A 27684-nucleotide genomic window follows, 5' to 3' on the forward strand; every position below is an offset into this window, starting at 1 on the left:
GTGACCCTGGAAAGTGCTGGCAGCCAAAAGAGGTCAGAATGTTGTAGGCAGCTTGCTAAGATATTTTTCCATCTGAAAATAAACAGAAGGATGGTCTAATCACTTGAATAGGGCCATAGACTGGGATGCAGAAGACCTGGGTTCAATTCTTGACTCAGCCACAGCCATGACCCTGGCCAAGTCACTTAATATACTTTGTGTCTCAGTTCCCCCACTATAAAATGGGGATAATATTTCTTTATCTCACAGGATATGAGGATAAATATTCATTGATGACTGTGAGGTGCTCAGATACCCTGGAGATGTGGGCCATCTATGTACCAACATAGGATAGGATGGACAGTATGCTGCCTGGAGAACGGGAGCCAAATTCAACAGTGGTATAAATCGCACATAGGGCCAGATCCCTGACAGGTGTAAGCCAGTGTCGTTTCATTGTCTTTAATGGATCCATGCCACTTTATACCAGCTATGGATTTGACATGGCATATAAGGTATCCTGAAAACAGCAGTGCAGTTACAACCCTTTCTGACCTCTGGATGTGTAAGTCATACTTGTTTTCCATCCCATGGAATTCCAACTCTTGACTTCTGACAGATTTACACCCCAGTGGCCAGCCTCTCTAGTGCCCTGCACTTTGTGTAGTTCTTTACACCCACTGAGATTGCAAGCTCTTTTGGGCAGGGACAACCTTTTTGTTAGATGGTTGTACAGCACCTTGGGGCCCAGATCCTTAACTGGTGACCCTTAAGCACTGCCAGGAAAAAAACCCAGCTTTTATCCCCATGTAATTAATCACAGAGAACCTGCTTCTGGTCTCCATTACACCACTGTAAATCAGGAGTAACTCCACTGCAGACAGAGGGCTAGATTCTCCACTGGTAAATCAGTGGAACTCTGTTGACTTCACCAGTTCAGAATCTGGCCCCCTGGATTTAAAACTGTTGTAAAGTCAGACCAGAATGAAATCCAGAGACTGCCATGGGAATGTTCCCACATACTCCAGGCTGAATTTGGTCCAGTTTATCTGTTTTGCAGCCTGAAGGCTTGAAAAGTTGTCAAAACACTTATTTAAACCAAAATTGCAGCTTCCCTCAGGCAGCATTGCCTTATAAGGCACCGTAATCACATACACATTTGTCTCCTTTGTGAAGACTCCCAACAGAAACAGATGGGCAGCATAAACAAGAACTGAGACAGTTGTGCAGTGACAAGATGAGAGCTTGTTAGTTTAATGAGTCATTATTTATTCCCCTCTAGAAAAGATTAAACAAAATGATACACTCTGTACAAAACAGCAAATCAGTGACATTGAGATGTTGTAGGAAAAACATATTCTGATGCAGAGGGAGGAACAGAGAGTCAGTGCACCTTAATTCCTTGCGGGTACACATCTTAAACTGTGAATTGAGGCTGCCAGAAATGTCCATGAATAATGATGCTTTGAACTTAATTACTGCCTTTAATCCAGTGGGTTCTTACATACATCAAACCTTGATATGTGTGGTGAAGGGAAGACATTTTTTTAAAATCCCTATTTTATAGATGGGGAAACTGAGGAAGAGAGTTCTGACTTGCCCAAGATCACACGGTAAATCAGTGGCAGAGCTAGGAACAGCACTGAGTCCTGGGTCCTCACTGCTTCTAAGCACAAGACAACACCTCCTCCCAGAGCTGGGAATAGAACTCAGAGTCCTGACTCCCAGGTCCCTTGCCCTAAGCATTAAACTACATTCCCCTCCCAGAGATTGGACTAGAACCCTGGAGTCAAAGGGAACTGATAGGTGTTTATACTATGTCCTCTCTCATAGCCCATGTCTGGGCGTTTGGAAGGATTTTAAGGGAGTCAGGCACCCAATTCCTATTAGATTTCAGATGGATTTGGGTGTCTAACTCCAGCAGGCTTTTTCCATTCCTAGCCCAAAAAACTATCCAAGTCTGAATTATTCCATATTGTTCCAACAAGGCATCCCCCAGAGGTTAGTTGAGCAGTCTTTTAAGTCCTTCTTTATATCCTACGTCTGCCATGACACCTACAAATCATTCTTGTCTGACGCTGGTTAGGTTAGTGACAAGTAGAGACTACGATTTCTCTGCTACATACTGTTTCTTTTATTATTCCTTCATCCTCTCTACCCACTCAGTTGTGTGTTCTGTCCAGTATTTACATAGTAAAATTGTGGAGGCAGAAGTGGTCTTCTGTATTAAAATGTCTGTATAATACCTAGCACCATAGTGCCTTGATATTTGACTGGCTGGAAGAATGGCTACTAGACTGAGACTCTGGAGCGTTAGGTTCAATTCCTGGATTCCCTTGCCAAGGTCACACAGGAATTTAAACACCTTTAAAAATCTATCCATTGATCTATCCTTTGCCTCAGTTCTTCCAGCTATAAAATGGGGACAATGCATCACAGGAGTGTTACAAGTATATGGTCCATTAATGATGAGTGATACACAAGTACTGAGATAGTACCTAGGTAGGGACTCTAGTCTAACAGATTATAAATAAATAAATAAGAGCAAGGGCTGATATTTAAAAGCCACCTAGGGAATTTTAATGGGAATTAGGAGTCCAAATCTTTTAGGCAACTTTGAAAATATGACCCACTTGAGCAAATGGAACCATCTGTTGTCTTGGTTATTTCTGCAGTTCTAATGCCAGCAGAATTTAGATTTCCATCAGTTTTAAGGCCAGAAGGGACCATCAACAGCCTGCATAACACCGGCTAAAAAATGTCCCCACAAATTCCTGCATCAAACTCAACAATTTGTGGTTGAATTGGAGTCTACAAACTGAGAGACACTAAGTGATGGAGAATTTACTACATCCCTTGGTAATCTGTTCCAGTGGTTAATTATCCTTGCTGTTGAAAAGTTTCATCTTATTTCCAGCTTGAAGTATGATGACTTAAACTTCCAACCATTGACTCTAGTTATGCCTACATCTGCTAAAATATACAGTCTGCTAATTTTTACTCCTAGCTTTTTTTTTTATAAAGAAGGATCATCATCAAAGCCAAATGGATTTTTTTCCTAGTTGCTTTACTCGTAAAGTGGCAGATTATTTTAAAAATTCAATTAAGAGGTTAAAAAAATTGCTTACAGTCCATTTGACAATTCAAGTTATCTGGCAAACAGCAAGTGTTCAGGTTTTCAAATAGTAAATACAGATAGGAAGACAGTTTGATTCAGAACAGCATGAATCAACTTGATTGAGTTGTACTACATCTCTGGGTGAGTTACATGACTAATGTGGACAGTGAATCTTGATTACAATGCTAATGAGAAATCCCTTATATATGTGGTTATATTCCCATCTACATCTTTTTTTCCTTTAACAAAGACCTCAGTGATATGGCATCTCTCACAGGCTCTACTTTAACAAAGTTCTGTGTAAAATAGTCTCTCAATCTGAACCAGGATAATTTTGAATTAAACTCTTGATATTCCACGGCATCATTCACACCACACCCACTACAAATACTTTAAAATGACACAGTCCTTTTAAAAAAAGTCATATACCTTAAAATTTATTCATATCAGTAAGTTAGAGGTCTTATTGCTAAGCAGCAATTTATTGCTGATACTGAACTTATCATAGTTTCATACATTTTTCAGTACTGAGCAACATTCAAAGGCCTGCAGAAAGCAACATAAAAAAAAACTGTCTATGGTGTGCATTGGTGAAAAGTAAGCAACACAATCCTAAAAGCTTAATACCCTATTACTATAAGATGCACAATTGGGATTCCAAACAGGATAAATTTCACTAATTCAAACTGGCCCAGTTAACCATATTCCAATTGGGGGGGGAATTCTTATCTACAAAACTCAACATTTTAAAGTCTTTCCCCACGGAAGTCCCTTTAGTTTTCATGTCAGGATTTCTTGCCTGCCAGAATCTTGTATCACTTTCCCAGCTTGGTGTTTATCCATGACCTGAAGGACATCGTCCAAGATAGAAGGCCCCAGATCCACATGGAGGGAGAGCAGGGAACCAGCATGGGACATAAAGGACTCATCCTTATTTTTCTCCTCAACAAACCCATTCTGAGGGATGGCAAACAGTTCATTGGAGCTGCAGAGATGAGAGATAGGTTCAGAAGTCCTGCTGTCCTTGGATGAAGTCAGTTCTGACACAGCTTCCTTGCCTTGCACAGCTGGTTGAACTTTATCATCAAGGTGCAGCCTTGGTGGCTTTGGTGGGGCCTGGGTAGAGGGCAACATTAGAGCCTGTGGACCCCCAATGACAGGCAGTGAGATAGCATTCTTTAAGAGTGGCGAGGGGGCTTCAGAAAATGGTTGCTCATGACCAGAGATAGTAGCAGTCCTTGAGAACTCAAATGGCACTCCACAGTGGCTGCCCCTGTCAGAATCTAGGCTACCTTCAGTCCTTGGTAGAAGGTGGAATTTCCCTTGCAAGAAAGAAATATCCCCAAACATATCATTCTCCCCTCCACTCCCTATGTGAATAGTGTGTCTGAAGTCTCCCAAGGGGGGGCTGATCATATCAGAAGAAAGGATATCTCTGAGCTTTTCCTTCTTGCCCTTCCTACTGCCTCTTTTCAAGTAGATTGGGACCTTGGTGGACATCTTGCCGATTACTAAAGCCTTTACTATTCAGAGCTGGCCTGGCAAGTCCATCAAAATAATCCCTCAGATGAGGGTATCTTTTTGGATCCTAAAACACAGGTTTCAAAATAATCTAAATGTTTTCTGCCATTTTTTATAAAGAAAATGTTTAGAAATGGAGTAGTAACGTGTAGGAGAAAAAGTTCTCACTGTCAAAATGCTTCAGGGAATTAATTCCAGCCACTCACAGTTTCTCTTTCTAAAGTTTGTTGGATACGTCACAGATAACAAAATGACCCAAGTAATTCATTCCAGACACTTGTGATGTCTTTTTAGAGTTCATCAGTAAATCTGTTGCCTCAGAAAGATCAGCTTAAACTCTTAAAGTTGGAATCAACAAAATGTATTAAATCCAGGGTGATTCATATTTGATAAGGCTGAATGGAGACGTGTTAAGAAGTTGCACAAGTGACATGTTCCCAGTGGGGGCTGAGATTAGGAACACACAGCTTCACCAGTCAATTTGTTCTGTTCTAAATTTTCTTGAAGATGAAACTTGTCAACTCAGCAGAGGAGTATGAACTTCCATTCCCTGACTCTGCCATTCATAATTCCAGGTTTTACAACACTTCCAGTCAAACACTGTATAAAACAGATTAATAACAAAAAATAGTTAGTTTTTTTAATCTTAGTCAAGATCAGTCATTTTTAGTTATGCTGGAAAAGTTCAGTATGTATTTCAAGGAGCACTAGTAACCTTTAAAATTATCATAGCTTTTGAAATGAATTCTGCTTTTCCATGATTGGCACCAAGTTCCACAAGTCAATGTGTATGCATGAGTCACAGAGATTAGGAGAATACACAAAAATCGACATTTATGCAAACAAGAATATAATCCATAGTTATGCTAGTGAGGATAAATAATTGTAAATTAGAGCAACCTTCATGTCTTAAACCAAGCACTAAGTGCCTGGGGTTGGGAAGAAACATCAAGTGAGACTTTCCAAAGTGCCTAAGTGGTTTAGGAGCTTCCACATAGGTGCTTTTTAACATCTCGCCCTTCCCCCATAAGTATGCTCCTGAAGAATTGCCTATTACGTGGAATTTACACCTTTCTCTGATGCATCTGGTACTGGACACAGCTCAGATCAATGACTGACCAGACATAGCTCAGTGGTGGGAGTACTATGCTAAAGGGACTCTTAAACTGATGGAAGGAGGCCAGGATACTGGACTACGTAGGCCCACTGGTCTGATAAAGCATGAACTGTGGGAATACTGAGCTGGATGGATTCACTGGACTGATCTAGTTTGACAATTTTTATGTTCCTAAGTTTCAGAAAGCTTCCCATCTCCTCATCCATCTTTCAGATGGATGAATGACAACTAACCAGATACTGATACCACTTGAAAGAAAGATACAATACAACTACAGGACTGGGAGACAGGAATTCCTCGATTCTTGGCTCTGCGACTGACTCCCCATGCATAACCTTGGACAAATCTCTTCACCTCTCTGTGCCTCAGCTTCCCTAAACTATAAAATAGGAACCATAACACTGCCCTAAGTCACAGGGGTATTGGGCAGGTTAAATAGTTCATGCATGTAAAGCTCTTTGAAGACAAATATTATGATCTCTTCAAGGAAGGGACTGCTTATTGCTACATATCTACAACACATTGCACAATAATCCTCTGCTCTCAGTTGAGGCCTTAGGCACTACCATGATGCAAACAACTGAAGAAACATAAAATACTATTGACCACAGGCCTGTTTACACTCCAGTCAAATACCCAACTATTCAGAGGAAGCAGACCTCTTTGCTCAGTATACTCAGCACTTCTGGAAAGAAAAGAAGAGTGTCTGCCAAGCAGCTGAGACACTGTAGGCCAGTACTTCCTCCTCCAGACAATCCCAAGCCATGATGAATTTTGCAAGAGAGAGTCACTCAACATTCCAAAGTGAACCACATTTGCAATGTTTCATTTGCAGCCACTTAAAAACAAATGCAAGACAACCAGCTGAAAGCTCTGTTAGACTCTGGGAGTTTGTTTTACCTTCTATTTTAAAGCCCAAACAAAAGATCTCCGCAAAACCACATTTAAAAAGAAACAACTTTGTGCCAAAGGTAGAGGGGAAGCTATGTGATGTGCACACCACGCAGTAATGAGAGGGGGAGGCGCCAGCACATATCAATGTTGTTAAAAACTCAAGAGCTTTTTGAAATTCAGGATGGTTTTTAAATGTCAGCCTGTGCCAAATGAATTAAGCAGGATTCCCTTTGGGGCAGCTCTTCTCACAGTAACATTTCAAGTATTAGCACTGATTGGAAGGCATGAGATGCACTGTCCTAGGGATGGGAGTTCCACAACCACCGATCCCAAGAGAAGAAGGTGGGTGGTGGTGGTTGGAGACTCCCTCCTCAGGGGGACTGAGTCATTTATCTGCCATCCCAACCAGGAAAACCAAGAAGTGTGCTGCTTGCCAGGAGCTAGGATTCACGATGTGATGGAGAGACTGCAGAGACTCATCAAGCTCTCGGAGCACTACCCCTTCCTGCTTCTCCACATGTGCACCAATGATACTACCAAGAATGACCTTGAGCGAATCACTGCAGACTATGTGGCTCTGGAAAGAAGGATAAATGAGTTTGAGGCACAAGTGGTGTTCTTGTCTATCCTCTCTGTGGAAGGAAAAGGCCAGGGTAGAGACTGTCGAATCATGGAAGTCAACAAATGGCTAGCAGATGGTGTCGGAGAGAAGGCTTTGGATTCTTGGACCATGGGATGGTGTTCCAAGAAGGAGTGCTAGGTAGAGTCAGGTTCCACTTAACGAAGAGAGGAAACAGCATCTTAGGAGGCAGGCTGGCTGATTTAGTGAGGAGGGCTTTAAACTAGGTTCACCAGGGGAGACCAAAGCACTGAGGTGAGTGGGATACTGGGAGAAAGCACAAGCAGGAGAGCACAAGAGGGGAGGACTCCTGCCTCATACTGAGAAAGCAGGAAGATCGGCGAGTTATCTTAAGTGCCTACACACAAATGCAAAAAGCCTGGGAAACAAGCAGGGAGAACTGGAAGTCCTGGCACAGTCAAGGAATTATGATGTGCTTGGAATAACAGAGACTTAGTGGGATAACTCACATGACTGGAGTACTGTCATGGATGGATTTAAACTGTTCAGGAAGGACAGGCAGGGCAGAAAAGGTCAGGGAGTTGCATTGTATGTAAGAGAGTAGTATGACTGCTCAGAGCTCCGGTATGAAATTGCAGAAAAACCTGAGAGTCTCTGGATTAAAGTTTAGAAGTGTGAGCAACAAGGGTAATATCGTGGTGGGAGTCTGCTATAGACCACCAGACCAGGGGGATGAGGCTTTCTTCTGGCAACTAATAGAAGTTACTAGATCACAGGCCCTGGTTCTCATGAGGGACTCAAATCACCCCGATATCTGCTGGCAGAGCAATACAGCGGTGCACAGACAATCCAGGAAGTTTTTTGGAAAACATAGGGGACAATTTCCTGGTGCAAGTGCTGGAGGAACCAATTAGGGGCAGAGCTCTTCTTGACCTGCTGCTCACGAACAGGGAAGAATTAGTAGAGGAAGCAAAAGTGGATGGAAACCTGAGAGGCAGTAACCATGAAATGGTTGAGTTCAGGATCCTGACAAAAGGAGGAAAGAAGAGCAGCAGAATACAGACCCTGGACTTCAGAAAAGCAGACTGACTCCTTAAGGGAACTGATGGGCAAGGTCCTTTGTGAGAATAACATGAGGGGGAAAGGAGTCCAGGAGAGCTGGCTGTATTTTAAAGAATCCTTATTGAGGTTGCAGGAACACACCATCCCAATGTGTAGAAAGAATAGTAAATATGGCAGGCAACCAGCTTGGCTTAACAGTGAAATCCCTGCTGATCTTAAACGCAAAAAAGAAGTTTACAATAAGTGGAAGTTAGGATAAATGACAAGGGAGGAGTATAAAAATATTGCTCAGGCATGCAGGAGTGAAATCAGGAAGGCCAAATCACACTTAGAGTTGCAGCTAGCAAGAGATGTTAAGAGTAACAAGAAGGGTTTCTTCAGGTGTGTTAGCAACAAGAAGAAAGTCAAGGAAAGTGTGGGCCCCTTACTGAATGAGAGAGGCAACCTAGTGACAGAGGATGTGGAAAAAGCTAACGTACTCAACGCTTTTTTTGCTTCTGTCTTCACAAACAAGGTCAGCTCCCAAACTACTGCACTGGGCAGCACATCATGGGCAGGAGGTAACCAGCCCTCTGTGGAGAAAGAAGTAGTTCAGGACTATTTAGAAAAGCTGGACGAGCACAAAACCATGTGGCCAGATGTGCTGCATCTGAGGGTGCTAAAGGAATTGGCAGATATGATTTCAGAGCCATTGGCCATTATTTTTTAAAACTCATGGTGATCAGGGGAGGTCACAGATGACTGGAAAAAGGCTAATGTAGTGCCCATCTTTAAAAAGGGAAGGAGGAGGATCTGGGGAACTACAGGCCAGTCAGCCTCAACTCAGTTCCTGGAAAAATCATGGAGCAGATCCTCAAGCCCTCAATTCTGAAGCACTTAGAGGAGAGGAAAGTGATCAGGAACAGTCAGCATGGATTCACCAAGGGCAAGTCATGCCTGACTAACCTAATTGCCTTCTATGACGAGGTAACTGGCTCTGTGGATGAGGGGAAAGCAGTGGATGTGTTATTTCTTGGCTTTAGCAAAGCTTTTGATATGGTCTCCCACAGTATTCTTCCCAGCAAGTTAACAAGGACAAGTGCAAAGTCCTGCACTTAGGACAGAAGAATCCCATGCACTGCTACAGACTAGGGACCAAATGGCTAGGCAGCAGTTCTGCAGAAAAGGACCTAGGGGTTACAGTGGACGAGAAGCTGTGTCGACAGTGTGCCCTTGTTGCCAAGAAGGCTAATGGCATTTTGGGCTGTATAAATAGGGGCATTGCCAGCAGATTGAGGGACGTGATAATTCCCCTCTATTTGGCACTGATGAGGCCTCATTTGGAGTACTGTGTCCAGTTTTGGGCCCCACACTACAAGGAGGATGTAGAAAAATTGGAAAGAGTCCAGCAGAGGCCAACAAAAATGATTAAGGGGCTGGAGCACATGGCTTATGAGGAGAGGCTGAAGGAACTGGGATTGTTTAGTCTGCAGAAGAGAAGAATGGGGGGGCGGGGTGTGATAGCTACTTTCAACTAACTGAAAGGGGATTCCAAAGAGGATGGATCTAGACTGTTCTCAGTGCTGACAGATGACAGAACAAGGAGTAATGGTCTCAAGTTGCAGTGGGGGAGGTTTAGGTTGGATATTAGGAAAACATTTTCACTAGGAGGGTGGTGAAGCACTGGAATGTGTTACCTAAGGAGGTGGTGGAATCTCCTTCCTTAGAGGTTTTTTAAGGACCGGCTTGACAAAGCCATGACTGGTATGATTTAGTTGGGAATCGGTCCTGCTTTGAACAGGGGGTTGGACTAGATACCTCCTGAGGTCCCTTCCAACCCTGATATTCTATGATTCTGTAATTGTTATGAGCTGGGTGGAACTTTTTATAGATTGAGTTAAAATTTCCAACTAAGACAAAAAGTTTATGAACTCACCCCAGGGCTTTTTGCTGATTATTCTTTTCAGGGGGGTGGGAGAGTGAGGGAGGAAGGCAGAATAGAAAAACTGAGGAAGTCAGAGAGAGTCTAAGGGAGCAGCTGAAAGAGACCCCGGGAGAGGTGTTTGGTCAGGGGAACAGGCTTGTGAGCAAAGGAAACTGTTTCCTGCTATTTGATTCCTTCTGGGTTCAGAGTTTCAGGACTTTGTCCATTCTTTGTAAATAAACTGCATCAAAGAAAATACTAGACTCCATCAGTTTCTACTTCCAACTGGAACATCCCCAGGGTCCGAAAACTTTGGCTAGCTGCTCAGGTCAAAAAGGGGCAACACTGAGGTCAAGAGTGGGATCCAGTCTCCAAGGAGAAAAATTGTGTGCTGGTATTCCTGTTGAACCAAGATGGAGCAAATGATTACGATGTTTGCAGAAATCAAAGATGGCCAAAAGGAACTGAAATAGGACCTTGAAGCTTCACAACAGAAAGTAAAGCAGCATCTGGAAGATTCCAGAAAGGGCAGAGGGTTGATTTTCAGGTAGAGGTCAAATCGGTGTGGGAGCAACAACTCCTTATGTTCAGACAGGTTGGGAAGCCCAGCTACAAAGCTCCAGGCTGGAATGACAAGACAGGTCAAAGAGGTGACCAGCAACCTGAGTGCCACAGACCAGGGGTTTTGTCCATTAAATAGTGGAGATCAGGAAAGCTTTAGCCAACTTGAAAATTGCTAACAGAGAGGGATAGCTCAGTGGTTTGAGCATTGGCCTGCTAAATCCAGGGTTGTTAGTTCAATCCTTGAGGAGCCCATTTAGGGAACTGGGGTAAAAATCTGTCTGGGGATTGGTCCTGCTTTGAGCAGGGGGTTGGACTAGATGGCCTCCTGAGGTCCCTTCCAACCCTAATATTCTATAAGCAGCAGCAAGGACTAGGAGCTGAAAATTCAGTTCCAAAAGAAAACCAAAACATCACAGATCACAGTGGAAGACAGCTGCCTGGATAAGAAATTAAGCCAGCCAGAGGACTCTGGTAAGACCAGACATTTACAACAGTTGTCTACCCTGTTTGTAACCCACAAAGTCCCTGAGCGGCCAGCTCCAGTGATGCAAAAACCTACGATCTTTGAGGGGAAAACTCGCTGGGAGGCTTATTTGGCTCAATTCAATATTCTAGCTCAAATCAATGCTGAGAGATAGACAGAAAGGGGGGTTACTAGTGTCCAGCTTGAGTGGCCCAGCTCTGATAGTGCTGCAGAACTTACCCTCAGAAAAGAGATGGAGTTATCCAGACCTGGAGTCAGCCATCAATCTGAGCTAGCCAGGGCACAGCTAAGATCTAGAAAAAAAGGGAAAGAAGAAACTCCACTTGAACTAGCAGAGGACCTCAGAGACTTATGTGCCTAGCATATCCACATATCACAAAGGCCTTCCAGGATAGATGGGTAATGGATCAATGTGTAGATGCTCAGCTGAACGCTGACCTGCAGATCAGTATCAACAAAAGGAGGTCAAAGTCATTCTGAGAGGCTGTGGAATTTGCTACAGAACTTGAATCTTGAAGAGGAAGCTGCTATTAGTGAGGAAGATGGAAGCTGATTACCTTGATCCCTGCAACTACAATTATGTTTCTAATATATATGATGGAAAGGAGGATTCTAATCTGGATCACGACAAATTAAATGATTGGAACAAATGATAAATATTATTTGTACAAAGGAAATTGGCAATAATTAAAAATATTAAAGGAAAACAATTCAGTTAAATGCTGTTCCTGTGACAAAACTAGCCACAAAAAGGAGTGTTATACATTTAAGGAAGGCCAAGATAGAATATCCCAAGTGTCTAGTGAAAGCTCCTCTCCTAGTTTGAGAAATGGGGGGACATTAAGCTGAAGGGGAAAAGCTTGGAGATACAAGGATCAGCCCCAGTTTTTGTTTAGATCTGGGCAGCTAGACAGTAATAATGGGAGTTTGGCTACTGAGTGTGTATAGGATCTGTGATGTGTATTCTCAGGGGAATCTTAGCTCCTAACGTTCTTGTAGTTCTGAAACAAGAACTGATTCCATTTCCTTTGCTGAATGACTCTGACAAACAGCAAATAGTGAGAAAAGGCACTGCAGTTGCGAAATGTGAGCTGGGTATCTGGTAAATACTGTTATAGAAGAAAACGACAATTGGGAAAGTGAGCTCCCAGAGTCGGACTTGTTCCAGCACAATGCTGTACGCTTACCCAGGGAACAGCAGAACAGTCTGAGGGCTGACCTATGCTGTAAATTGATCTAAGTTACACTAGTTCAGTTACGCAAGTTATGTAACTGAAGTTGATATAACTTAGATCAATATACAGCAGTGTCTACACTGCGCAATGTCGACAGGAGATGCTCTCCCGTCACCATAGCTTCCACCTTTCAGGGCTGGTCTACGCTAGGGGTGGGTATCAATCTAAGATATGCAACTTCAGCTACGTGAATAGCATAGCTGAAGTCGAAGTATCTTAGATCGATTTACCTCGGGTCCTCACGGCGCGGGATCGATGTCCGCAGCTCCCCGTGTTGACTCCGCTACTGCCGCTTGCTCCAGTGGAGTTCCGGAGTCGACGGGAGCGTGTTCAGGGATTGATATATCACGTCTAGCTGAGATCCCTGAAAAATCGATCGCTACCCGCCGATACGGCGGGTAGTCTGGACATACTGTCAGGAAGGTAGAGTACAAATGTGGAGGGGAGAGCGCTCTCCCATTGACTTAGCGTGATTTCACCAGACTCTCTAAACCGGCACCGCTGCATCTATTGCACCAGTGCCAGTTTAGCCAGTAGCACTGACATGGCTTAAGATTTTCTGGTTAGAAATTAAGAATTGTTCTCCTTATCCAACAAGGATATAGATTCTACTCAACTGGTCCAACACAAGATTGATACTGGGGGAAACCAACCTATTAAACAGCCATCTCACCAGTTACCAGAAGCTAAAAGGGAAGAGGCACTACAGGCCATTGAGAAAAGGTATCAGGAATGGAAGGCATATCAAGTCTTCAACCAGTTGTTAGGGCTCACCCATCGTTCTGGTTAAGAAAAAGAATGGCAGCACCAGATTCTGTGTGGACTGTAGAAAATTAAATGATAACCTGGATGCTGTAAAAAGTGGGTATGGCAAGTGGAAGTGGATCCAAAAGAGAGGGGAAAAACTGTTTTCACAGCAGGACAAGGCTTGTGGCAATTTAAAGTGGTGGCTTTCGGTTTGTGCACTGAGAGGCTAATGGAGAGGGTATTATGTGGGATGCCCTCTCAGCCTGTCTATTATACCTAGATGATATTCTGGTGCATGCTTAAAGAGTTGAGCAGGGACTAAAACATTTTCTAACGGTCTGTGATAAGCTGAAGGTGGCCAATTTGAAACTGAACCCAAAGAAATGTGACTGGTTCCAAAAAGAGGTAATCTGCCGTGAGCCAGCCATGCCAAACGTGCAGAAAAAACACAGAAATTGTGTTTTTGGCTTAACTGGCCTGTGAGTTGCTTGTTGGCTAATTTTTGGCTTGTAGCTTCTTTTTTCTGATTGGCTCCCAGCAAGCAGGAGAGCATCTCCTGTCGACATTGCGCAGTGTAGACGCTGCTGTAAATTGACCTAAGTTATATCTATATTATAAGTGTAACTTAGATTGACTTACTGCATTAGTGTAGACCAGCCCTTAGACTGTTCTGCTGGCAAGGGGGCGGAGAGATTCGGGTGCACAGCGGGCCCACCACAGACCCAGACTGCACACCGGAGGGATCTAGTTACATAGTATGTTGGGGTTCTTAGGGATTGGCTTGTTTTGAAATGATTTTTGGCTTATTGTGAAAGTCGGGGTGTTTATTGTGTGAAAGTTGGCAACTGTGCAGTGGGCACACAATTAGCAAGGGGGGAATTTCCCCTGACCAGAAGAAAACTGTGGCTGTACAGAGCTAGTCAGTTCCCCAGACACACTCAGATGTGCAGTGTTTTACAGGGCTCTGCTCCCGTTACCGAAGGTTTATTTGCGGATTTGCCAATATTGCAAAACTACTGCCCGGGTTGGGTGAGAAAGGGAAACCACTTCACTGATCAGCACAGTACGATGTAGTATTTTCAGAATCGACAAAGGCTCTTCTGACCAGTCCCATCTTGGCCCACCCATGATTCAAAACCCTTTTCATATTGGACACAGATGCTAGTGCTTACAGATTGGGGGCAGTTCTGAGAGTCCTGAGAGAAATTATGACACCACCCAAAAAAGAACTCCTAGCTGTGGTTAAATCTATAGAACATTTTCATCACCCTGTGTGTGAGGAAGGTTATGGTCAGGACAGACCTGCAACGGCTCTTTAGATTCAGGAATCTTGAGGGACAGCTTGCCAGGGGGTTGAAGAAACTGCAGTGTTACAATTTTGCAATCACAGAGAGGCATGGCCATAAGCATGGTAATGCTGATGCCCTTGTCCAGACAGGTCTCTTGCGAGGCTAATTGCAAACACTGCCCCAAGCAGGAGAGCAAGGAATTAGCTGCTCAAGGGAATGGGAGTGCCTCTACTCCTTTCCTCTAGTCTAATGCACAGAAATGCCTCTATGCCTGGTTCATCCACCAAAAAGACTGGGAAAAGAGGTAGCAGAAATGGACTCCAGCGCAACTAAAAACTTCCCCCAGATACAGGATAGGGCCTATTGGAAAATCAACTGGAAAATGTATCCACCCTGGAATGTAGTGTCTCCTCATAGTAAAATCTTTCTGGTCACAGTGGGAAAGCTTGGAATTGAAAAATGAAATATTTTAGAGGTGATGGGAGAAACCAGAAGACGATGAGTACTGGTACACTGAAAAAGGAGGTCTTAAGGTTATGTCATGATCTTATAACTGCAGGACGTTTTGGGGTTGCAAAAACCTTAGACAAATTAAGGGACAAGTTCTACTGGGTAAAAAGCAGCCAAGACAGTTGGTGCAAGAAATATGCTGTTTGCATTGCAACGATGGTCCCCCTGAAACAAGGAGAGCCCCTTTGCAGTACTATCTTGAGGGGACACCAACGGAGTGCATTACCATTGATGTTCTTGGGACCCTTGCCTGAGACAGAGGCTGACAATCAATACCGGCTGGTAGCTATTAGCTAATGAACTACTTCACAAAGTGGTCTACGCTTACCCAATAAAAAAATCAAGAGGCTGTGAAAATTGCAGGGGTCCTAATGAATGAATGAATTCTTCACCAGATCTGCAGTCTTGGGTTACACACATATCGAGAGACTTTGAATCCAAAGTGTTTCAACAGGTTTCTGAGATTCTAGACATCTACAAAACTCACACCTACAATCTGATGGGATGGTGGAAAGCTTCAGTAGGGCTTGGCCGGGAGGGTTGGGGGGGGGGGGTGTCAGCTGGCTAACTTTGCAAAACAGCACCAAAGGGACGGGAACCAGCATATCCCATTCCTTTTGATGGCTCAGGAGTGTGAAAAATCCACCACCCCAAGAAATGTAGTTAAGCCAACCTAACCCACAGCACAGACCAGTAGTTTTCAAACTGCTGGTCCTGACCCAGTACTGGGTCGCGGAATGTAAGCCACTGGGTCGTGGCGGCTCTGGTCAGCACTGCCAACTGGGTCATTAGAAGTCCTGTCAGCAGTGCCGCCTAGCTAAGGCAGGCTGGTCCCTACCTGTTCCGACACTGTTTCCAGGGCACAGCGCAGCCAGCAGCATGTCCAGCTCCTGGGCAGGGGGGCCACAGGACTCCGTGCACTACCCCAACCTTGAGCACCGGCTCCACACTCCCATTGGCCAGCTGGGCGGGCAGTGCCTGTGAGTGAGAGATGCGCTAAGCCACTTGCATATACCTCTGTCTAGAAACCGGACTGGCTGCTGGCCACTGGCCGCCTGCCTCTGCACCCCGATTGCGCTGCTGTCTGGGAGTCTCTGGAGGTCAGCCTACATCCCACCCACCCCCAAACCCAGAGCCCCCTCCTGCACCCCAAACTCCTCATCCATAGCCCCACCCCAGAGCCTGCACCCCCAGCCCAGAACCCTTACCCCTTCCACACCCCAACCCTCTGCCCCAGTCCTGAGCCCCCTTAACCCAGAGCCCCCTCCTGCACCCCAAACTCCTCATCCCGAGCCCCAGCAAGATCCTGCACCCCCAGACCAGAGCCTGACTCCCTCTCACAGCCCGACCCCCTAACCCAGAGCCCCCTCCCACACCCTGAATCCCTCATTTCCAGCCTCAGCCCTCACCCCTGCACCCCAACCCTCTGCCCCAGCCCTGAGCCCCTCCCACACCCCTAACCCCTTGTCTCCAGCTCCGTTGGGTCATGGGCATCAAAAATTTTCTTCAACTGGTCGCCTGCAAAAAAGTTTGAAAACCATAGACAACAGAAAAATTCTTCCATCAACCTAGCTACCACCGACACCAAACACAAGAAACCCTCTCATCAGCATAAGTAGTATCTACACTTGAAATCCTACCCGCTGCAGCTGCGCCTATGTAGCATTTCAAGTGTAGACAAGCCCTTATAGAACAGCAGTCAATGACAGTACAAAGTGTATTCCAGCATGCCTCACGTTTGGGCAGGAGCTAAAGCAACCTCTTGTATGGAGTTTCTGAAGTGGAACAAAGGGATTTGAACCATTTGGACTGTGTGCAAACCCTAAAACCCAAAATTGAAAAAGTTCACACCTTTGTTAGGGAACATTTGAGGCCTCTGACAAAATGAAAAGGCTCTATGATAAAAAGGCATATGTAGAAACTTTTTAAAGAGAAGACATGATCTGGCTGCACAATCCTTGAAGGAAGAATGACAGAAGCTCTAAACTGGATGAATTTTGGGAGGGACCATATGCCATCTTGACACAAATAAATGAAGTGGTGTCCATGGTATGGTTAGATCCCAGGAGTAAGCCCAGAAGTTATCCATCAGGACCATCGGAGAAGATATCGGGGACAGAATGACAGAGTTTCAGCTTGGCAACCCCTGAATCTGAGAAGGTAGGGGTATGTCTACACTGCAAAGTTGTCGACAACATTTTTGTCTTTCACGGGTATTTAAAGCCCCCCCGCTTAAAAGTTTTGCCAACCCAAGTTCAGTGTGAACGCAGCTCTGTCGGCATGCTCTCCTGCCGACAAAGCTAATGCTGCTCGCAGGGCTGGAAGTATTGTGTCGGCAAAAGCGCCAACAAAGAGTGTTTTCACACACTGACTTTTAGCGACAAGGCTGTGTCACTAAAAGCTGTATTGTGTAGACAAGCCCTAGATGTGGCGATTGAAACTGGAAAAGTTGTTACAGAGATGAATTCCTCATTAGAACAAAATGACCAGGCTCTGCCTCAGCCATCAAATTCCACAGAAACAACCTCAGCAGAACACTGAAAGGCAATCCAGGGAGAGAAAAGCCCCAAAGGGATCTGAGTGGGAATAAAATTGTTTCGGGCTGGTGATATGAAACCTTCTCAACAAAAAGACACTGTATATGTGTAAACAGTTAACCTTGTATCATTTTAAATTTACTTTTAAAAATTTCTGTTTGGGATGGGCTCTTAAGTGCCACCACTAAAGGCTTCACTGGGACAAGGAGCAAACCTGGGGGCAGGTATTGTTATGGACAGAGTGGAACCTTGTTATGGGTTGAGTTAAAACCCCCCACCCACAACAAAAGAAATGTGTGAACTGTGAATCTGCCCAGGGGCTTTTGGCTGAGTATTATTTTGGTATAGGGGGTTGTGGGGGAGGCCGAATACAAAAACTAGGAAAGACAGAGGCCTGGTTGACACCTAAAACTTAGGTCGACCTACCTACGTTGCCCAAGGGTGTGAAAAATTCACACATCCCTGAGAAACATAGTTAACACAACAGAAGCCCCAGCATAGACACCACTAGGTCCATGGAAGAATTCTTCTGTCAACCTTGCTACTGCTTCTCCAGGGGGTGAATTTACTGCTACTGCAGCCATGGAAAAAACCCCCTCCATTGCTCTACCAAGTGTCTGTCTACATTACATCACCACAGCACTGTAGCTGGAGTGTTGCAGTTGTGCTACTATAGCACTTGCAGTGTAGACATACCCCCAGAGAGAGAGAGAGAGAGAAAGAGACTGAAGAAGCAGCTGAAAATGTGTGTGGCTGTCCCTGGAAGAAACCTGGGGAGAAGTTTTTGGGTCAGGGGAGCAGGCAGAAAAGCATGTTCTTGGTGCTGTGAGCAAAGGAAGCTGTTCCCTGCTACTTGATTCCTTCTGGATTCACAGACTCAGGACTTTGTCCATTCTTTGTAAATATACAAAACTATATCAAAGAAAATACAAGACTCCATCAATTTCTGCTTCCAGCTGGAACATCCCCAGGCCCCTAAAACTTTAACTAACTGTTGAGTCAAAAAGGAGCAACAGTGCTATTGGAGCAGTGTGCATGGCTATACCTGGAGTTGGATTTGTGTGCAGTTTTTGCCGCAAGACTTCGCTTACTTACCCTAAAAGCACAGGGGCAGATCTCAATCAGTATAGCTGCATTAACTTTAATGAAGCTGTGTCAATTTACATCAGCTGTAGTTCTTGTCCACCCATTAGGCATAGCTCTTATTCTGGACTAGTGGTAGAGGCACTGTCCAAGCACAGCGTTGAGAGCCTGAGGCTGTGAGAAGAACAAATTGTTTGTGTGTGCCTCAGTTTCCCTTTCTGTAAAATAACTCATTATTGCCCTGCTTTTGACCTAATTTACACTGATGTGAATAAGGAGTGGCTCCACTGAAGTCAGTGGAGTTACATACAGGGTCTGATTCTGATCTCACATTAGTTTTACACCAAAGCAACTTCATTGACTTCAGTGGTGTTATTCCTGATTAACATGACTACAAGTGACATCATAGTCAGGCCTAATGAGTGCTAATTTTTAGTATTAGATAAGCCTGATATCTGGAATGATTTACATACAAAAGATCCCTCTAAGCTCTAGGTAGGCAGAGGTGGGAGTGGATTGGAGGGGAGCTGCTTTTGAAAATCTCAATCCTAAAAAAATAACCAAAAATCTCCAGTCAGTCAAATGACCAGAATAAGCCCTTAACAAATGAACCTGCTGTCACTCAATAATAATCTAATTTCCTTTCTGCCCCATTCTCTGCACAATACAGTCCGTGTAGCTGCCTGCTGCCCAGCCTAGCAACATTAGTTGAGAAAGGAACAGCAACAACAAACAAACAAGCTTTGCAGAACTCAACTTGCTAAGCAAAAATGGTGATTTCTCACTGAGCTCAGACTCCCAAGTGAAGGGGGAAAAGGAATATAACATGCACCACAATATTATCACCTCCTGCTGCTACTATGGTTGTCACTGGCAGGACTGTACAGTTATAGCTGTTACATGGGGCTGATGGAACCTGAGTTCAATTTCTGGCTCTGCCACTGGCCTGCTGGGTAACCTTAGCCAAGTGACTTCCCAAGCCTATCTGTAAAATGAGAATGACACTGATGCACTTTGAGACATCTGGATGAAGAGCTCTTAAAGAGCTAGGTATTAATTAATTATTATTATTCTAGCGTCACCTGTCCTAGACTGTGTTAGTAAGGAGAGGGGAAGGTATGTATAAAACTGCAGTGTTTTATTACTGGATAATATCAGAAAGGAAACCTCCAACCCAACATGGCTGCACACAGGAGAGCCATATAAATGTTCGGCAATCATTTAGACTGGGATTTTTAAAGGAGGCTAAGGAACCTAATTTCCTTGAACTCCTTAAAGATTCTACCCTGAAACATTAACATGATCAGCTTAGACCTCTGTATTTCAATGGCTATTGTAACAAAACAGAGAACATCTTTGTATCCCCCTCCTAACTCCCACAGGGAATGACATCACATTCCTTTCTGTAATGCGCACCACACCCTTTTCTTTATAAAAATAGCAGCCTAGCCCTGTTTGTGCCTGTTACTGGCAAACCGTTTCCCTTTTGTCTTTCCTTCCTGGGGCAGCCTGAGAGGTTCAGTTTAACGGCTCCTTGCAGCACCTGCTCTGACAGGCTAATAGAGACCCCTCCCATCAGAGATTCAATGGCCTCAGTGCCCGCCCCCAAAACAAAGGCATCCTGTGATTGAGCCTCCCGCCCAGAGAGCTGACGCACAGAGCCCTTGGGGTATTCAAGGAGCAGTGGTTAGTATCGTGATGCAGTGCCCATTGAAATAGTTGGTAAAGCTCCCAATGACGTAATGATGCAAGATCAAGCCAATTCTCATTTACACTAATCAGGCTCTGGCAGTGTAAACAGGTCCTTCGCATTCACTTTAGGGCTCCTTCACTTTATCAGAGTGGTGTAAAGGGACTTTAGTGCAAATGAGAATCAGACCTTACTCGTCTAGACAAAACCAAAGGTTACATCACAGATGGGTATTAACTGTTTTGATGACTGTACTGCCAAGAGACCCCAACTGGAAATAGGGCCCCGTGGCTGCAAAGATCATTTCCCTAGCCTGTCACTCTAACAGTTCACCTCTCCCTTTGAATACCTCCACTGCATAAAGCATAAGCTGCTTCTATTCACTTTTATGACCCTTCCCGGACAATCCCCAACCCACCCTATTTATCATGTCTCATCTGCTGTTGAGCTGTCAATGCTCGCCTCTGATTGGCCCATGGTGCACGCCTGCGTTACCCACTTGTTACATTTTCAAACAATCCCCTTTGTGCTTTCTCCCATGTTGCCTCTCATGTTTGGGAGGAGCTCCCCATAAACATCCACAAAGCCACCTCACTGTCACTTCAAATCCCTCCTCAAATCTCTCCTTTGCTGGGAGGCCTACAAACAACTTGACAACAATCAGACCGCTATTATGCGGAGATCACTGCCCATCTATCATGCTCACCAACATTGTGTCATTGTTTCCTTGTATTCCCCCATCTGCCTGTATCCATCTGTTGTCTCTTGTATTAGATCTAAGCACCTCGGGGGAGGGATCAGCTTTCTGTTCTGTGTTTGTACAGCACCTAGCACAACAGGGACCTGGTCCATGACCATGATTCCTGGGCACTCTGGTAATACAAATAAATAATAATTGTACTAGGGCACTGCACAGGTACAGAGGCCTAGTCTACACTTGAAAAGGTTTGCCAGGATAGCGATACAAATTCAGTTATGCCAGCAAACCTTCCTAATGTAGATGCAGCTTATACTGGCAAGCATGCTTTTGCTGGTATAGTTTACACCAATTAACTAAATAAGCTGGGGAGAGGGGAAAATCACACCCCTAACTGACATTATTGTACTGGCAAAAGTTTCTAGCATAGACTTGGCCATAGTAAGAGAGAGTCCCTATTCCAAAGAGTTTATAATCTAAACAAGCAAGATGGACAAAGAGTAGGAGGGGAAAATGCCAAAGCAAGTTAGTGCAGAGCTGGGAAGAGAACCCAGATCGTCTTGATCAAACTCCAGGAGTTCCCTCCCCAAACCTATGAAATGAGATTCAGGTGTATATGCCAGGAGAGAGATGGAGAAAAGTACAACTTGGAAAATGTGCCTCACGGTCAGTAACAGGGTGAGATGGACCATCTGGAATTGGTGGGGACCAGGTTCGGTGCAATTCCAGCTATCCAGACACTTGGTTCTCCTCAACATAAAAAGAGGCAGGGGTCTTAATACAAGCCTGCTCCTGCAGCTAAAGTACTGGGGGCCCAGTTGTGATCTCATGTCAGGATAAATCAAGAGTTAACACCCCTGAAGTCAATGTGTAATACTGCTGTGTGAGCTGGGAGTCAGGATAGCTGGATTCTGCTCCCAGCTATACCACCAACTCAGCAGATGGCCTTGGATAAGGCAGTCCCTTTACCTACCTCCCAGGAGTCTTGCCATTTAGTAAGGGAGAGGCAATGTGGCCTAGTAGATAGAGCACTGGTCTAGGACCCAGGAGTCCTGGATTCAACTCCTGGCTCTGCCACCGCTTTGCTGGGTGACATTGAGCACGTCACTTCCCCTCTCTGTGCCTCAGTTTCTCCCATCTGCAAAATGGTGATAATGATTCTGCCCTCTTTTGTAAAGCACTTTGAAGTCTACTGATAAAAAGCACTGGGTATGTGCTAGGGATTAGTATTTGTATTGCAGCAGCACGTTGGAGCCCTAGTCATGCAGCAGGACCCCATTGTGCTAAGTGCTGATCAAACAGAGAACGAGCCAGCCCTGCCCCAAAGAGCTTACAGTATTGTCTGCCATATTCTTCATCCCATCCTATCGCACAATCAGGGTCTCCAGCAGTAGCAGGATCAGAGTAATAGCAAGAGATTGATTCCTTGGTACGTGCTCCGGTGTTGGCATTGTAAACACTGCGAGGGAATGCTTATTTATTAGCATGGGATTTAAACCAAAAAAAAAAAAAAAAAAAAGTCATGGAACCATTTTTGGTTATTCAAGTAGCTTGATTTTGCAAAATCTTAAATTATAAAAGAATGATCATCCCTAGCTCTTATCACCTGTAGATCTCAGAGCACTTTACAAAGGAGCTCAGGATCATTATCCTCCTCTTACAGATGGGGAAAACTGAGGCACAGAGAGGGGAAAGGGACTCCCTCAAGGTCACCCAGCAGGCCAGAGCAAAGCCAGGAATAGAACCCTGTTCTCCTAAGTCCCAGTCTAGTGATCTAGCTACTAGGCCTGAGTCTCTTTTACCTCCAGCCCTCTCCCCACCTGGTGGTTTGTATAGTCATTAACACCTGTGGAGAGTGGATATAAGCCACTACCCAGATCAGAGTTTTCCACTCATTCACACTGATTAGCCACAGCATTACCCCAGGTTTATGCCAGTGTGACTCCATTTTCAGTTCAATGACACTGATACAGAACAGGAGTAATACAGTGGCGAACCATGGCAGCTAGCAGTAGAGTTTTGCACCTACTCTGCACAGGTGTTAAATGACTCCATGATGTGCATACAAGGGAGAATCAGCTTCCCCACCCCCGTACACACACACTCACATCCTTCAACTTCTGAGACTAAGGCCTTGTCTACATACTGAACTTACATACAGTGGTGAAAAGCCACAGTGTTACACCAATTAATTCAGTGGAGCTGCTCCTGATTTACACTAGTATAAGCAAGATCAGAATCTGGGAGCTTAGCACCAGTCCAAACTCCTAGGGTCAGATTCTCCACTGACCTGCAGCTGGGGAAATCATTTACATCAAATTGAAGGCAGCAAAGGTGTGTTTAAAATGTTACTAAGGGTACGTCTACACTACAGGATAAATTCGAATTAGCTAAAACCGATTTTATAAAACAGATATTATAAAGTCGATTGTGCGCGTCCACACTAGGCACATTAATTCGGTGGTGTGCGTCTGTGGTCCGAGGCTAGTGTCGATTTCTGGAGCAGTGCACTGTGGGTAGCTACTGTAAAAGAATGAGGCCAATAACGTCGATTTGCATCCACACTAACCCTAAATCAATATAGTAATATCAATTTTAGCATTACTCCTCTCGTTTTGTAGGAGTACAGAAATCGATTTAAAGAGCCCTTTAAATCGATATAAAGAGCAGTGTAGTGTGGACGGGTGCTGCGTTAAATCGATTTAATGCTGTTAAAATCGGTTTAACAGCGTAGTATGGACCAGGCCTTAGTCAGAGCAGTGAATGATTTGCACCACTATAAAATGACCACACAAGGTGAAAGGCAACAAGGAGACTGACTTCTTGTGTAGACACTATTTACACCAATGCAGCTTATACTCAGGGTAAACTGCAGTGGTGGAAATCATGTAAAACACATCTACAGAGGGGCTTGCACCAATGGCTAACATCCCAATATAAACAAGGCCTTAGATTAAAATATTCCTTTTCCCCCCTGAAGGAATAGGAAGTCTTGTGCTGGCTGGTCTTCTTATACATGTAAGCACAGAGTTTGGAAGCATGCTAAGGGACTGACATTCCTTAGCAGAGAATCCACCTGGCTCTCCCATACATCCACTAGATGGCTGTATCTGTCAGAGATCATCTTAAAAGAAGTTTCACCTTTCCAGCCCCACAAAGGTCTCTGAGTTACATGAAGAGTCATATCCCTCACCCCCCTCACAGAACACTTTGTTTAGTGCTCCAGGGAAAACTTTTGCCCTATAGAGGAATGTTTTAAAAATACCCAAGATAGATTTATCTGTAGCGTGGATACAGCCCACACAACCTCATCCTCCGTATCATCCAGTAAATGCCCCCCCCCCCCCCAAAAAAAATAAAACCAATCCTTTGAGCCCACCCTACCAACATTATTCTGTGGCAAAACAATTTGAAAAGAAGATTCTCTTCAAGGGACCTCTGAGCCTTGAAGTTGAGAACCTGCCCTGGAATCTCTCTTCCCCTGTTCTGTGTCTCCTCCCCTCACTAGCTTCCCCTGCTGTTGACTCCAAGCTAGTCCTGCCCACAAAGGATTTGGACAATGAAATGTATGTGCAAGTCGCACAAGGGAGATGAAGCACTCAGAACTACCCTTCTCCTGGAAGACCACTAGTCAGAAAGATGCCATGAGACACCATATTAGCCCACCACAGAGTTGGGGAGGGATTGGTATAGCAAGGCAGGCAGGCTTTGGAAGCAAGGCAGGGAGGCTTTGGAAGAAAAGCCAATCCTAAGAAGTTATTTATTCCAGGACGCCCAAGACATTAGGTGAGTTGGTAGCCAGTAACATAGTATGCCAGCCACCTCAGCTATTGAGCAGCCAGGCAATGCAAGCTCAGGACTCTGGGGACTGGCAGCTATTCCCATTGCAAGCACCTCCTGCTGGCCAAGTTACAGAACACCAAAGACATTGGAACCTGCTTTCTTGCCTTGGCCAGTTGGAGGATGAAGGCAACTGTAATGATCATCTTCTTTAGAGAGGGGAGAATCATCTAAGGATGTGGGGGAAACTATGAAGAGGGCGAAGTTACGCCCAAACGTCAGACTGGGTGACAGAAACCCGTAAAACATGTGTCTAACTGTAAGATACACTGAACAAAGTAATGCTGTTTAGTGGCTACGATGCTGCGCTGAGTATCTGGAGAGGTGGGTTCTAGGCTCTTCCCCTCTCTTTGCCACTTGGCTGTTTCCACTTTCACCTTTTGTCTGTCCTGTCTATTTACATGATATGCTCTTTGGGGCAGGGGCCATTTCTCAAAATCTATCTGTACATTGCCAGACACAGTAGGGCCCCAACCTCTTTTGGGTCTCAAGTTGCTACTGAAATACAAAGAACAATGAAATAATAATATAACAAATAAATACTTCAAGAAGGACAAGAGACAGTGGGCTTAAATTGCAGCAAGGGGTGGTTTATGTTGGACATTAGGAAAGACTGCCTGCCACTGGAATAAATTGCCTAGGGAGGTTGTGGAATCTCCATCATTTGAGATTTTTAAGAGCAGGTTAGACAAACACCTGTCAGGGATGGTCTAGATACTTAGTCCTGCCATGAGTGCAGATGACTGGACCAGATGACCTCTCAAGGTCCCTTCCAGTCCTACAATTCTATGACTCTGGAAGAGGGGTCCTCCTAAAACTAGCAACACCCTGTCTTACTGGGCACCTACTAGTGACAATCATTAATGAGATATAAGCCAACCTCTAACCATGAGAGTGAGAAGAAGGTTTCCCCTTGGGTCAAGTATTCCCATAATTGCCATCTATGGGTTTCTGGCATCTTCCTCTGAAGCAGCTGGTACTGGACAATGTTGGAGGCAGGATCCTGGACTGGATGGTAATTTCAATATTCTTGTATTAGGGTGGATTCCACTCTCAGTAACACAAGAGCAAACGGAGTCCCCTGGAATTACTTCAGATTTACACCTGCATGGTTCCCCAGCTATCCCCTACTATGTCACTTATTTAAGCTCCATACGGCCTGCTTCTCATTTACCCCAAGGCTCTTTACTCTGCTGTGCCAGTGTCAAGAGGTCTAAAAGTGAGAATCAATCTTTTATCCCATCATCCAGAACGTGACATCTATTTCAAGCAGCTCAGTTTGAGAAACTTAATCTAAAGATAGTTATAAACTTCACAGCTGGCTTCTAAAATTATATAAGGCAGGTTGCTGTATGTAGATCGTGCTAGATGTAGACATGTTACATAGGTGTAAAAAAATCCTCATGGGAGACAACCAGAGCTTTATATAGAAGACGATGGGTAAATGATACCCTGAAGTCCAGCTCTAAATTTAAAAGGCAGTTACTAAGTCCCGCAGCTCAATTTAAAATTTGAGATAATTAATTTCTTTCCCCTCCCCTCTTGTTGCAAGCAGTAAGAGCGAATTTAACAAGTTTTATTGATTACAGATTTCACTCCCTTAAACCAAATACCATGGAAAGTCAGCCCTGGTTGTTAACAGATGGAATGAGACAGAAGGAGAGGGATCCCGTTTCAGTGCCAGGCCCGCTGCTCTTGACAAGGAAGAAAAGTGGTAGCAGCTACCAACTTACACTGCAAGAAAACACTGCCCTCCTGGTTCAGAAAGCTAAGACTTTGCCCTCTTTCTGGGGCCTCAAAGCAACTCAGACATTCTTGGCCTCATGCACACATTCTGGCAGCAGAAATTATCCCCATTTTACAAACAGGGAAACCGAGGCAAAAAAAATATTCCACTATCACAGCCCCACCCCTATCCCCCAGAGCCATGAATAAAACTCAGGAGTGCTGACTCCCAGCCCCACTCTGCTCTAACCACTCAACCACACCCCTAACACTCCTAACATAAGTGAGACCAGAGCCCAAGTGTCCTGACCCCTACTCTCCTCTCAGAGCTGGGAACAGAACCCAAGAGTCCTGACTCCCAGCATAGCTTCTTGGGCTCTTCTGAAACTCCCGTCTCGGGCTCCGTGGCAAGTGAAACTGCTGCAGTCAGTGTATTAGCTGGCACTGCCAAGTACCCTCACACACGCATCCTTCAAAGTTTTGGGAGAGCTACCAAAAAAACCCGACAGCCACTCACTCCACCTCCCCGGTACTCACCCTTAGCCGGGCTGCTGGTGGCAGGGAGGCTCCTGCTCCGAGGTCCAGCCAGCAACTGAGTGAGCAGCAGCGGGTTCTTCCTTCCCTTGTTCCCCACCCTGCGTCTTCTTGAGCCAATGCACAGCGCGCCGCCTGCAATGTATTCAGCGAGGGCTGCTCCCGAGCGAGCCAATGCCAAAGCTAGAATGGAGCGAGCCAGAGAAATAGCATGCAAACTCCTCCCCAGGCCAAGTGCACAAGCCAGCCAGCCCCAGCCTGCTCTGTCGCACTAGTTTCCCGACTTCACTGCTTGCAGTTAGACTGAGGTAGCTTTTTAGGGGAGGCCTTGGGCATCCTCTTCAGAAGGGGCTACAAACAGGGGCAGACTTTTTTTTAATTTATGAAACTTGCAATCCTCTTTACTGAACTTTCAGAGGGAGATGTCCGCTGCATGCATAAAATGACCAGATCTCCCGGGGAAAGAGGGGGACTGATTGTTCATAAATGCTTGGTACATGAAATGTATGGGTTCCCTGTGATTTAAAGAGAGTTTTCCTTATGCCTAAAACGCATGGCTTCTTCTGTGCATAAAA

General features: G+C 44.8%; 1 protein-coding gene and 1 long non-coding RNA gene across 2 annotated transcripts; both read right to left on the bottom strand.

The window, feature by feature from the left end:
• Nucleotides 1–1440: 1440 nt before the first annotated feature.
• Nucleotides 1441–26937, bottom strand: LOC127053263 (uncharacterized). Its single transcript, XR_007774992.1, has 2 exons — nucleotides 26892–26937; nucleotides 1441–1663 (listed from the first exon to the last, which is right to left on the bottom strand). It is a non-coding gene; the product is annotated as an uncharacterized LOC127053263 (long non-coding RNA).
• Nucleotides 1441–27220, bottom strand: CDC42EP2 (CDC42 effector protein 2). Its single transcript, XM_050957640.1, has 2 exons — nucleotides 27113–27220; nucleotides 1441–5218 (listed from the first exon to the last, which is right to left on the bottom strand). The coding sequence occupies exon 2, from the start codon at nucleotides 4595–4597 to the stop codon at nucleotides 3878–3880; it is 720 nt and encodes a 239-aa protein (XP_050813597.1). The 5' UTR covers nucleotides 4598–5218; nucleotides 27113–27220; the 3' UTR covers nucleotides 1441–3877.
• Between the last annotated feature and the right edge of the window lie 464 nt (nucleotides 27221–27684).

The sequence above is a fragment of the Gopherus flavomarginatus genome, chromosome 6, assembly GCF_025201925.1.
Source record: "Gopherus flavomarginatus isolate rGopFla2 chromosome 6, rGopFla2.mat.asm, whole genome shotgun sequence".
Lineage (NCBI taxonomy): Eukaryota > Metazoa > Chordata > Testudines > Testudinidae > Gopherus > Gopherus flavomarginatus.

Bases quoted from the DNA above. Each gene is read 5' to 3' on its own strand.
- CDC42EP2 (XM_050957640.1), bottom strand. From the start codon at position 4,597: ATGTCCACCAAGGTCCCAATCTACTTGAAAAGAGGCAGTAGGAAGGGC.